General features: G+C 37.0%; 1 protein-coding gene across 2 annotated transcripts in view; it reads right to left on the bottom strand.

The window, feature by feature from the left end:
• The window catches only part of LOC143036797 (hemolymph clottable protein-like), a 191,496-nt gene extending 177,804 nt beyond the window's left edge, over positions 1–13,692 (bottom strand). For both annotated transcript variants that reach the window (XM_076204540.1, XM_076204541.1), the window contains exons 1-7: positions 13,536–13,692; positions 12,727–12,881; positions 12,435–12,563; positions 11,880–12,076; positions 7,181–7,490; positions 6,415–6,609; positions 6,146–6,301 (exon numbers count right to left, since the gene is read on the bottom strand). In XM_076204540.1, the coding sequence (XP_076060655.1) occupies positions 6,146–6,301; positions 6,415–6,609; positions 7,181–7,490; positions 11,880–12,076; positions 12,435–12,563; positions 12,727–12,881; positions 13,536–13,569 (1,176 nt within the window). In that variant the 5' untranslated portion in view covers positions 13,570–13,692. The remainder of the gene's footprint in view (positions 1–6,145; positions 6,302–6,414; positions 6,610–7,180; positions 7,491–11,879; positions 12,077–12,434; positions 12,564–12,726; positions 12,882–13,535) is intronic.
• Positions 13,693–14,180: the final 488 nt, after the last annotated feature.

Here is a 14,180-nt window from a genome sequence, read left to right as displayed (position 1 = left end):
TTGTTAGTTCGTCCATATTTGGAATATACTGTTTCCGTATGGTCACCGAATCTCATTAAAAACATTGACAGATTGGAAAAAGTACAACGGCGAGCCACAAAACTGATTCCAAATATAAAAGATAAATCATACGAAAACTGACTAAAACATGTAAATTTGTTTTCCATAAAAAAGCGTAGAATCAGGTGACTTGATACAGGTCTTTAAGATTCTAAAGGGAATTGACATCAAAAGTGACGAAATTTTCACATTGAATGAGAATCCAACAAGAAATAATGGTCTCAAACTGTCAGAAAATAGATTTAATTTGGAAGTGGGTAGAAACAATTTCGCCAGTGAATGGAATAAACTTCGTGCAGAGGCAGTGCAATGTAGTTCATTTCAAAGCTTTAAGATTCGTTTAAAAAACACTTAAGCAAGATGCTGCAATGTCTGCCATTTATTTTATATAATTTGTTTATTTGTTTGTTATTATTTGTGTGGTTATTATCATTTGCTTGGTTTTCATTTATTATTATTCAACTGTCAATTTATTATTATTTACTATTTACCTGTTTGCTCATTATTTAACTATACCTATGCATTTGTCTATTTATTTTATTTATTATTATTTATATTATTATAATTTGTGTTTATTCAATTATCATTATTATGTTTTTTTTCGCATTCGACCTAGTTATGGACCAAAAGGGGATAGACCTAAGAAAGATAAGAAATTTGTTGGTTGGCTGTGACAGTAACAAAGATGTGTGTGGATCTGTTACAAATGAACATACATGTATGTATATATATATATATATGTAAATATATAAATATATATATATATACTGTATATATATATATGTATGTATGTATATATATATATACATATATATAAATATACAAACATACATACATATATATATATATATATATATATATATATATATATATATGTGTGTGTGTGTGTGTGTCTGTGTGTGTATATATACACACACACATATATATACATATATATGCATATATATGTGTGTATATATATATATATATATATATATACATATGTATATATATATATTGTATATGTATATAAGGGGACAGACCTGAGAAAGATAAGAAAATATGTTGATTGGCTGAGACAGTAACAAAAATGTGTGTGGATCTGTCAAAAATGAACACACACACACACATATATATATATATATATATATATATATATATATATATATATATATACATATACATATATATATATATATATATATATATATATATATATATATATATATATATATGACACACAGGAACCCACAGTCGGAGAAAATAAACTTCGAATAAAGAAGAATCCTATATTTTGGCTATCAACTGTAGCCCTCTTCAGGAAAATACATAGGGTAGAGTACAGAGTGGACTTATAAGCTACAGAGAAGAAGAGATGTGGACAGATGACCTCACTCAGGCACGGGGCAAACTGGGGTGGCGGAGGAGGGAGGGGGTGAGGAGAGGGGGGATTGTAAAGTCCGTACCAGCTTGTTAACTGTCGCGCGTGAAATGATGTCAGGTGTCCGCTGCCCTTTAGAAATATTAATATTAGGGCATTCCTCAATTAATGCTGATTCGGCTATTTTCCTCCTGAAACCGCAGTGGGACTTGAACACTAATCTGGCCTTACCCCAATCGAAAGAATGATTCTTATTTTTGACATGAAGAAATACAGCCGAATTTTCTTGCCCATACCTAATTGACCTTTTATGTTCTGCCAATCTAGTATTCAAGTCTCTCCCGGTTTTGATAGCCGAAATATAGGATTCTTCTTTATTTGAAGTTTATTTTCTCCGACTGTGGGTCCCTGTGTGTCATTTACAAATGTGCTACTACATTTCTGTTTAGAATATATATATATATATGTATATGTATATATATATATAATATATATATATATATATATATATATATACATATACAGTCGAACCTCGAAAGCCCGGACCCCGAATGCTCGGACCCTCGTATGACCGGTCGAAATGAACAAAGGGCGGACTTTTCAAGCAAAGTTCCCTATTTGTCCGGTAGGTGGCAACGACGGCCGTACACGTGTACTCAAACCCAGCCCAGTCAAGCCGCCACCAGGGCTGCCGTTTCGTGGAATTTTGTACCAAAACGTAGTAAAATAGCAGCATGTGGCAACTGCACAATAACATGAGGAATTTTTTCTACATATCAGCGGGCTGTTAAAAGCGTTCAAAAACTCAAACTTTTATTTAAAAATCATAGAACTAGTTATCAAATAATAAGTGGTACAACCACTCCTCGTTTAACGACGACAACTGGGACCAGCGTCACCGTCGTTAACCGAATTGGTCGTTAAGCGAAAGTGTATACATATACGTACATGTACAATGTCCAGCAATACATGTATCTTTATTTTTGTGTATTTTCCCTCTTTTATACAGTACATTAAAGCTTTATTTACTGTTTTGATAGTGCAGAAAGCCCTCAAATAACGCGGTGGTTAGGTTTCTAAAATTATCGTGTATGACCAAATCCGCGTATGCTGACATTCCATATTAAATACCGGGGTATTTTTTTTAGTTTCGACCACGGGCGCAATATAGCAATAGAAAATTAATTATTAATTTTGTAAATTAAAATGTATCAACGTAATATGCAATTTTGTGGGCGAAAATGAAAATAAAAAATACCTTGCTACAAGCAAATTTGCTAATGAACGAAGTCAGTAGCATAGGATCGGGACGCCATCTTGTCGTCTGTCAATTGACGGCCTCGGTACTTCCGATAGTATCTCGCCAGGTATATTTCCTTGAAGGAATGTTATGGAGCGGAGATACATGCATTCCTTCAAGCTGCAAGAACTTTGTATACCCCGCAAACTGAGAGAGTGGTTGAAAAGCCCGCCAACGTCTCTCACGACGACGACAACGAGGACGAGCCGGATGACATTTAATTTGCAGGTAATGATTTATTAAACACAGGTTAGGTTAAGTTAGTTTAGTTTAGGTTAGACGAATTTATCCTTTCATTTCTTGGAGGTCGGCATCTATCATAACAAACATGGCGTACCATTCGTCCGACACGACTTCGTTACTTACGAAATCTGTTTCAGCACCTCTTTTCTTATATATATATTTCCTCTCACAAAATTGCATATTACGTTGATACATTGTAATTTACAAAATTAGTAATTAAATTTCTATTGCTATATTGCGCCCATGGTCGCAAATAAAAATTTACCAATACCGTTATATAATGTACCCCAGATAGTTTTTGCAGCTTGCAGGATGGTAATGTAGACCTAAGCTTCAGAACACTTTACCTCACAGCTTATATCCACCGTACAAGTTAATTTATAACATCATACAAATTTGCCTCAGCCAACTTATCGTACACGATGTCGTAACTTCGAGAGATTTACGTTAAACGAATATTGGTCTGTCATAAAGCCCGTCGTTACTCCGCGTTGTCGTTAACCGAGTAGGTCGTTAAATGAGGAGTGGTTGTACATCAAAATATGACTTTTATTGGTAACTGTGTTACATATAGAATATTATACCCCAAATGATACGTTTTTACGTTGTAGAAAAAAAAATTCTACGCTAAAGTTTCAGATTTCTTTTGGCGATAATATATATAAAAAAAATTCTATATCTTACTGAATATGTTAGAGCATGGGGGCCTTATGTACATTCAAGAATAAAAAAAACTAGAACCAACATTTTGTCAAAGATTGACAAGTATATCTTGCTATGAAAGTCTGCAAACGCCCGAAAAAAATGTATGCCCCGGTATGGCAACACTTCCATTCTCCACGGCAGTATAGAAAACGCGGCAACTCTGGCCGCCACCACTGTAACGCGTGCATACCCTCCGATATTTAGAGTGTACGTAATAAAAGATACAGTACAGTACACTGTATAAACAGTACATTTACATGCCTGTATTACAGTTATTATTACAGAATTATTAGTATCATAGTACAGTATTATTATTACAGTGTTAGAGTATTATTCCTATGTTTCTATGTCATATCATACATTACCTATACGTATACCGCTACGAAAATCTGCGGGTGTTAGGGAGATATTTTCGATGACCGGACTTTTGGCATGACCGGACCACCCTTCCCCCAATTAGTCCGGGCTTTCGAGGTTTGACTCTATATATATATATATACATATATATATACATATATATGCATATATATATACATGTATATGTATATATATATACACATATATACATATATATATATAGATATACATATATACATATCCACAACAAAGTTATGTCGTAGCACATTTGTAAAATAATACTGATGACCCACTTTCGGAGAAGAATAAGCGAAGATATAGAGATCTGTATATTTCGATCACTTACTGTGATCCTCTTCAGCAGATATGAATTACAGAGTAGAGAACAGTGTGTATTTATACTAAAACAGTGAGTTAAGATAGAAGGTATGGGCGATCAGGTCACTTGTCCGGCGTGCTTGTGTGGATCTTGGTGGCTCAGGTCACGTGCCCGGCGTTGTATGGACCTTGGTGTCTTTTGTCCTTGGTGTGTATATATATATATATATATATATATATATATATATATATATATATATATATATATATATATATATATATATACATATATATATATATATATACATATATATAAATATATACATATATATATATACATATATATATATATATACATATATATATATATATATGTATACTTTTTTGTATATATGGGCAGGATATATATATATATATATATATATATATATGTATATACTCGTATATATACATTTACATATATATGTATACATATATATATACATATATATATATATTTACATATATATATACATATATATATATATATATATACACATATATACATATATATACGTATATATATACATATGTGTATATATATACATATATATATATGTATATATATGTATACATGTATATATATATATATATATATATATATATATATATATATATATATATATATATATATATATATATATACACAGTCGAACCTCGAAAGCCCGGACCTCGAATGCACGGACCCTCGTATGAGCGGTCGAAAGAAATGAACAAAGGGCAGACTTTTCAAGCAAAGTTCCCTATTTGTCCGGTAGGTGGCAACGACGGCCGTACACGTGTACTCAAACGGCCCAGTCAAGCCGCCACCAGGGCTGCCGTTTCGTAGAATTTTGTACCAAAGCGTAGTAAAATAGCGGCATGTGGCAACTGCACTAGGACACGAGGAAGTTTTTTCTACATATCAGCGGGCTGTTAAAAACATTCAAAAACTCAAACTTTTGTTCAAAAATCATAGAACTAGTTATCAAATAATAAATGGTACATCAACATATGACTTTTATTGGTAATTGTGTTACTTATAAAATATTATACCCCAAAAGATACGTTTTTACCGTGTAGAAAAAAAAATCTATGCTAAAGTTTCAGCTTCCTTTAGCGATAATATAAAAAAAATTATATCTTACTGAATATGTTAGGGTATGGGGGCCTTATATACATTCAAGAATAAAAAAAACTAGAACCAACATTTTGTCAAAGTTTGACAAGTATATCTTGCTATGAAAGTCTGCACACGCCCGAGAAAAATGTATGCCCTGGTATGGCAACACTCACATTCTACACGGCAGTGTAGAAAACGCAGTAACTCTGGCCGCCACCACTGTCCTGCGTATATACCTTCCGATATTTACAGTGTACGTAATAAAAAATACAGTACAGTACACTGTATAAACAGTACATTTACATGCCTGTATTACAGTTATTATTACAGAATTATTAGTATTATAGCAATATTATTATAGTGTTAGTGTATTATTCTTATGTTTCTATGCTATATCATACATTACCCATACGTATACCACTACGAAAATCTACGGGTGTTATGGCGATATTTTCGATGACCGGATTTTTGCATGACCGGACCACCCTTCCCCCAATTAGTCCGGGCTTTCGAGGTTTGACTGTATATATATGTATATATATATATATATATATATATATACATATATAAATGTATATATATAGTATATATATATGTATATATATATATATATATATATATATATATATGCGTTATACGCACATAAATCTGAACTCCTTACCTGGTGCATTGGTGGGTGGTGCACAAAGGGGTGAATATCACCGTTGACTGAACTCACGGGCGACTCGACTTCATACATGAAAGAATCCACCTTACGGGTGGAGTCCGGCAGTGTCAAGGGAGTGCATTGGTGACGCACCGCTTTCAGCTTGAGAGTCTGCAAGGAGAGTTTGCGGGAAATCTTCATAAGAACTGCCACTTCTTTTTGGTTTTGTATCACTACAAAGTCAAGGACACTACTGACTCCGAGGAAAGTGTGCGCTCACCCACCTGGTTGGTGACGGTCCTGATCTTCTCAGTCTCATACCCTAGAGGGTTTATGAGGACATTTCCTTCGATCTCGACCTTCTCGATACGAAGAGCATCGGGGGAGCCACGTAGGGTGAAAGACCCCGTGGAAGAGCGACTCAGGAGAGTACCACATTGTGAGGTTCCCATCTTGCAGTAGATGCCGTGGCCAAAATTCTACGTGAGAAGGAGAATGACAGAGATTAAGAGAGTGAGAAAAATACAGACGAGCAAGACTTAAGGGTTGGAACATTAAAAGATATCGCCTAGGCGTTTGCCTAATAATGAATTCAATCGTCCTTGTGAATTTTTGTTCCAACAGGAAAGGATGAAATTGAGTTTATTCTCCAGTGAAGAGGACCCAATTCAGTCTTGGGATGATGTGTCATGTAAGAATGCTAAGTGATCACATGCTACAAAGAGATGTAATATGGGCATATGGAAAGAATGCATGAGGAATGATTAGTGAAGAGTGTTGATAGTAGGAACTTGAAAGGAAGGCCTACAACGAGATAGATGGATGAGGTGGAAATAATTTCGGGTGTATTGGAGAGGGGCACAGGCGACCTTTCATCCACAAAGAACTAAGGTGGGATGAGGAGTGTGATATCTGTTGGTGAGTAAATGTATTCTCTGTCTCGGCCATCCCCTTTCCCTCATAAGGGTAATTGTGACCGTTGTATATAGATGGATCGAGACCAGAGTGGGAATCGCTGCCTCCAGGAAGGAAGTTTTTTATTTGACTCACCTGGAACTTGACCAGAGTCTGACATTCGTCGAAATCGATGATCCTTGTGAGAACGAAGATATCGTCGCCAAGCTTAGGGGCGTTGACTTTTGATTTTCCGCCCTTGCCACCCTTGTAATTGCCTTTGCCTCCTGTATAGCTCTTGCTGCCTTTAAATCGAGATTTGCTGACTTTGCCATGACCACCCTTGCTCTTGAGGGTGTCAGATGCAGAGGGGCCTATGTCACTCTGAACGTCTTCTTCGACGGTTGCCTCGATGTACTCAACATGTTCTTCCTTCAGGTAGTCGGGGAGTTTGGTTAGCACATAGCTGTGGAAGAAAACATTAATTTTTTTGTATGCAAACACGCATTTGATGCATCTGTAAATACTGAGCTTCTGTATATATATGTATATATATGTATATATATATATATATATATGCATATATATATGTATATATATATGTATATATATATATATGTATATATATATATATATATATATATATATATATATATATATGTATGTATGTATGTACATATGTATATTTACTCGACATACCATTTCCCGGACCTCGGTTTCCCGGACATCGGATTTCCCAGACAAAATCCGGCGTACGGCAATATTTGGTGTTACCGGTCATATGCTCGGACAAGTCCGGGGATCGAAAAAGCAGTCCTAGCTGGCATCCCGTTACTTCAAATCTCCCACGCCTTGTTTACCGGTCAATGTCCGCGTCTGGCGATAGATGGCATTGTGCGTGGCGGACATATACAAACATTGCCTCGTGTCGAGTGTTTGTGTTATGCTCATACATATTTGCTGTAACTGTACATTTTCTTTACATTTTTGTGCACAAGGATGGTACAACCAAACCCGAAGAAAGTGGCGAAACGCACACAGAAGCCTCTGTATCTCTCTGTGGCCCAGAAAATTGAATTGATAAAGAGGCTTGAGTCGGGGAAGACAGTGGCGCAGGTCTGTGAGGATTATGGAGTCAAGAAACAGTTTCTGACATAAAAACAAAAACGAGAGAAAAGCTGCTGAGTTGTGCTGCAAAGTATTCTGTGTTTCAGACAGCAAAGAGTGGGTCAGGTAGAAAACACATGAAATTATCACAGAGTGTTGGCCTAGATGCAGCCATCTATAAGTGGTATGAACAACAGCGGGCTTGTGGTGCAAAAGGTGAGGTGTAGATATTGCTACCAGTGCTGCAAAGCTTGCTGTACACATGGGTATATCTGATTTCAAGGCTCGCGATGGATGACTGTAGCGGTTCAGGAACCGTCACGGCATAAGTGATGTGCATAAATCAGGCGAAGCTGGTAGTGCTGATACCGGGTGTTGAACTATTTCGTTTGAAGTTACATGATGTTATTGACAATGAAAATTTAAATTGAGTCAAATATGTAATGTGGATGAAATTGGGATTATGTGGAAGGCCTTGCTTAGATATACCCAGGCAAGGAAAGACGAGGATAAGGTACCCGGTAAGAAGAATAAGGAGTTATTATAATAACTCCTTATTCTTTATTCTTATTCAGTGTTGTGTGGTAGTAATGCGTCAGGTACACACAGGCTCAAACTAACTGTCGTGGGCAAGTCTGCGGAACCCCGGACGCTCAAGAACTGTTTTCACAGACTTCCTGTGCATTACTACAGTTCTAAGAAAGCTTGGTTCACTTCCTGGATTTCTAGCGACTGGTTTAAGCATCACAGATTTTTGCTGTTGTACTTTTTAGAGAGACTGGTCTATAGTTGGTAGGTTCTTCTTTATTTCCTCCTTTATATATAGGTACTATATTTGCTTTTTGCTGTTGTACTTGTTAGAAGTACAACAGCAAAAATCTGTGAAAGAATTATCAAAAGTAGATGGGTAAAATATTTAGAAAAAAAAACAAAGTGTTAAATCCAAGGCAATTTGGATTCAGACAAGGACGATCATGCGTCACCAATTTAATATGTTTCTATTCAGGGCTAATAGATATAATACAAGAAAGAGATGGATGGGCGGACTGTGCATTTTTAGATCTAAAGAAAGCTTTTGACAAAGTACCACATAAGAAGTTGCTTAAGAAATTAGAAACTGAAGGAGGAATACAGGGCAAACTACTAAATTGGATGGAAGACTTTTTGCAAGAAAGAAAAATGAGAGTAGTGATAAGAAACCAACACTCAAAATGGGATGAAGTAATAAGCGGTGTTCCGCAGGGAACAGTTCTGGCCCCAATAATGTTTGCTATATATATTAATGATATGGATGAAGGAATTGAAAGCTGTATGAGCTTCTTTGCAGATGATGCAAAACTACTGAAAAGAGTGAAAACTGAAGAAGATTGTGAATCACTATAGAGAGATCTAAATAAAGTACAGGAATGGAGTAGGAAGTGGGAGATGGAGTTCAATACAAAAAAGTGTAGTATAATGGAATTTGGAAAAAGCAAAAACAGAATAACAGGAGCATATAAATTGGGAGAAGAAGGAATATAAAAAGTAGAAAATGAGAAGGACCTGGGAGTCATTGTTATGAATAATGTCACCTGAGAAACATATAAATAAGATTTTTGGAGAAACTTATAATCTAATAAGAACGATCAAAGTTGCATTTACATACCTGGATGAAGAAATGGTGAAGAAAATCCTAATCACCCTGATAAGACCAAGATTGGAATATGCAGCAACGATATGGTCACCAAGTACAAAAAAATGTATAAAAAAACTTGAAAGAATACAAAGAGCAATTACAAAACTGGCACCAACACTCTCAAAACTATCATATGAAGAGAGACTAGAAAAACTTGAACTACAAACACTAGAGCAAAGAAGAGAGAGAGGAGATTTGATAGCTATTTACAGAATCATGAAAGGCATAGAAATTACTGATAGAGAGAATCTGATAAAATGGGATGACAGAAATACAAGAGGACACGGAAAGAAAATAAAAAAAGACAGCTATAGAAGAGATTTGAAAAAGAACAGCTTTCCTCACAGAGTAATAGACAGTTGGAACAAGTTAGATGAGAAAGTGGTGTGTGCAAAAACAATACATGAATTTAAAAATAGTTTAGATAAAATGAGAAATGAAGACGGTACCCCACGAGCATAGCTCCCCTTCCCGTAAAATACAACTAGGTAAATACAACTAGGTAAATACACACACACACACACACACACACACACATATATATATATATATATATATATATATATATATATTCATATACATATATGTATATATATTCAGGAGTAACCATCAGGAAAGATAAACTAAAGGAGCATAGCTTAATACAAAGGCAGAGAGGAAAAATTTAAATGTACTCGAGATTAAGTGTTCGAGAAGAATGGTAGCGGTTACGAGAATGGATAGCTTGAAATATGAGGAAATGAGGAGAACGAGGGTAGAAAGGGGACTGGCAAATAGAATTGGAATGGCTTGTGCACATTGAAAGAATGAATGAGGAAAGATTAGGAAAAAAAAAAAATGTTGAGGGCAGAGGTGGATCGCGTGAACTTGAGGGGAGGACCGAGAATGAAATGGATTGATGGGATGAAGAAAACCTTAAGTAAAAATGAAATGTCTGTTGGGTAGGAAAGAGAGAGAACAAGAGATAAGTGTAAGTAGAGAATGGTTGTGAGTGGACTACAAATTAATGCGGCTTGAAGGGATTTCTCCTCTATCTTCTTTTGAGGGGACTTGGAGGGAATGTCACTGTGTAAATGTAGCGGTTGACCTAGCTGTGGATGTGCTCTGTCTTACTGCATTGCCTATGACCCGGGCAGTGGATTGGGTACAGGGATGACCCTTCATCCATATGGAGCTATGGTAAAAGGGAAAGAAATGGGTGACAAATGGAAGTGGATGCATGACTTCCTTGGCTACGTCCCTTATAAAGGGAAAGAAGCCTTTTGGTTAGTAGATAGATATTTAGAATTGATGACATGTATTTATAGAGAGTGTAAAAGCGAGTACATAAGAAAGTGTGGTGTTTGTAGATATTATAACCGTGGTTGATGGTGTATGGAGTGATAAAAGTCAAAGTATTTTGATCATTGTAAATATTATGAGGAAGAATTTTGTTTAAGCAATAATTATAAGTATTCTCGAAGTGTTGAATGCTAGTGATGAACCATGATTTGGTAGAAGCAGTTTCGTCAGAAAGTGGAACCCAAACAACGGATTTTCTGCCCAGCCGGGGGGAATAAAACCCACTAAAGAAAATACCTCAGTACGCTCCAAGCAATGCGTTTGTGTTACCTGACTGAGAGTTCATATTTTTCAATTTCATTTACTCAATTGCGTATGCATATGTGGCACATATACGAGAGGCTTCTTGCACCTAGAGAGAACTGACTAATTCTTGTCCCTCCTGCTGTATTAAATGAACTGCGTTTACCTAGAAATTAATACCCCGATCCACAGTAAAGTTTTACTAATTCTTTGGTTTATCTCGACCTTGGCTGAGGTTTGAGCCAGGTCCAACGTTTGTTGCCCACCCCATGTCGACTCAGCCATGAGTGTCCCAACCCAGTATTCAATAGGAAAGGGATCTATGGGAAAGGCTTAAGATTTGGCTGATACTAACCATCGACTTTTTTTTATTAGTATAATGCACTTTTTTGGGGGGTCCTTCTTAATAATATTTCTCCTGAACGACTGTCAAATGTCTTCATCGATCAGAATGTTACAACGATAAATTGAGCATGGGCATGCACTCACTTGTGCTGACAGATTCCGGCCAAACTCTGCTCTTCGTCGACAACAACGGCCGGATTCTTGAAGGCGTACGTCTGGAAAAGGCCGTTGAGCTCGTTTCCGGGCGTCCTCAGAGGCTTGACGGTGAAGAGGGTGGCCACCGCCTTCCGGATGTTCGTGATCCAGTAGGGCTCGCCCTGGGGCACCACCAGGGAATCCGTCTGTCCCGGATAAAAAGTCGGTAAGTGGTCTTTGGATACATCCACAAGATGTGTAAATATATATATATTTTTGCATATTTTTCTAATATATCCTAGCCATAATTCCTAAATTCTATATGTGGCGGAGTGTGAGAATCATTATTTATGCGTAGTCTCAGTAATGCTTTTAAATGGGTATGCGCCTGCGTTCATAATGATGCGGTCCTTGCACTGTGAACTTGCTGTGTCGGTCAGTTACCGACGACATACTTTAGCCTCTGTTGAAGGATCCCTCTCTGGGTGCGAGGGGGGGGGGGAACTCCACACCCCACAGTCAGTGCCGAAGACTTCAGTGGCTCCTGAAACTTGCGGTACTCACCCCATTGATGAAGAAGGGCTCTTGGAAGACCCCGACGTGGTCCACCAGGGGTTCATACGTGAGAGGCAGTGATGCCTTCGAGTCACATTCAGCCAAGCCGTTCATGTCTGCAACCTCAATGTTGGAGATCTGAGAGGTGGAAAAAGAGACAAAAAAAAACAACATGCTGATCTATCCATTCGTTCATATTCGGAAAAAAAAAAAATTCAAAAGACGCGATTGCACGCAAGAATAAATACAAATTGTCAGAATGTCCCTCAGTCACGTCGCTGAGCTGTGTGGTCAACCTCACCTGTGCAATAAGGTCTTCCCCCAACAGTTGGACGGTGACGGAAGCTCTGAGGGAAGCGCCCGCATACTGGCGTTGGATCTCGGGGATTCCAGTCGCGATGCGGCTTTCGTAGCTGTACTCATATTCCAGTCCGTGCTGCAGGGCGCTGGCCAAGCCTGCAAGGGACAAAGAAAATGAAGAGGACTTAAAAGCGAACCGTTCAGTTGGTCTTTGTAACCCAGGACCTGAATTCCATCGGTCACACAACCAAGGACCCGGCTATCCCCCCATTTACAGAACAGAGAGAACAAGCAACACATTTTTACCTATATGATATGAACAGTCCAAAAAAGGTCAAGGGTTATAACATGGATGATGCAGGCAAGGTCATCATATTAATGTTCTCTACAGAGTATGCAAATAAAGTTATATATAAATACATTTCGTAATACAATGGCCTGATGATCATCCTGATCAGCAGATGAGTTTAATTCCAATTGTCAATTGACACAAACATTTGTCGGAAGACTAGCCTGCATAAAGGATCTGATGAAATACAGTGCATATCACGCTCCACCCGGGTGTCCTCGGCGGAACGACTGGGCCGTGAACTATATCGTTTCTTTTTGAAGGATCAGGATGGAGTAGTGGTTACGGTCCTTGTCTTATAGAGACGCAAGCCGCTAAGGCAAGGGTTCGAATCCCAGCAGATGAGTTTAATATATATATATATATATATATATATATATATATATATATATATATATTTATATATTAGGGGGCTAGAGAAACTCTGAAGTAACTGCTGTATTCGTCTGTTTTCCTCTTACCTAGCAAAGACAGCAAAATGTAGGAAGTTTTCATGGTGCTGTTGTCGCAGTGGCGCGAGCCCCCTAACTGAAGTTTCCTTCAAAAAGGCGATGAATGTAAACAGAATTGCCGAAGATGAACTGCGTCAGTAAACACAAGTACCTCCAGATAGCAACAAGAGTAATCTCGTTATAATCAAGTACTATGAATAAAAAAATGCGATACGGGAGGAGTTACTTGAGATTGTCTGTACATTTCCTGAAAGGTACATTCGCTCTTGCCTGAATATGGTGTTAGTCGATTACACTTCAAAGCGTAGTAAACAAATGAGGGAGCAAATGAAAATTTATGAGTGTCAAGATAACTAAGGATGAGACAGATATTGCGATTGAATCGGGATGAATGCACAAAACTCAAATCACCATTGAAGGCGTCCCATTCAACTTGGTGGAAAAGTTTAGATATCTTGAAGTAAACGCAATTAAAATGCGGTATCATTTCTGCAGCTCGCCTCGTCAATTTATTATTATTATTATCATTATTATTATTATTATTATTATTATTATTATTATTGATATTATCATTATTATTATTATCATTATTATTATTATTATTATTATTATTATTATTATTATTATTATCATTATTATTACCACCATTATTAT

Source organism: Oratosquilla oratoria, chromosome 21 (assembly GCF_046742065.1).
Source record: "Oratosquilla oratoria isolate Oo_2021 chromosome 21, ASM4674206v1, whole genome shotgun sequence".
Classification (NCBI taxonomy): domain Eukaryota; kingdom Metazoa; phylum Arthropoda; class Malacostraca; order Stomatopoda; family Squillidae; genus Oratosquilla; species Oratosquilla oratoria.
Note: the sequence above shows the minus strand (reverse complement) of the source record. Positions and strands in the feature narration are given on the sequence as shown.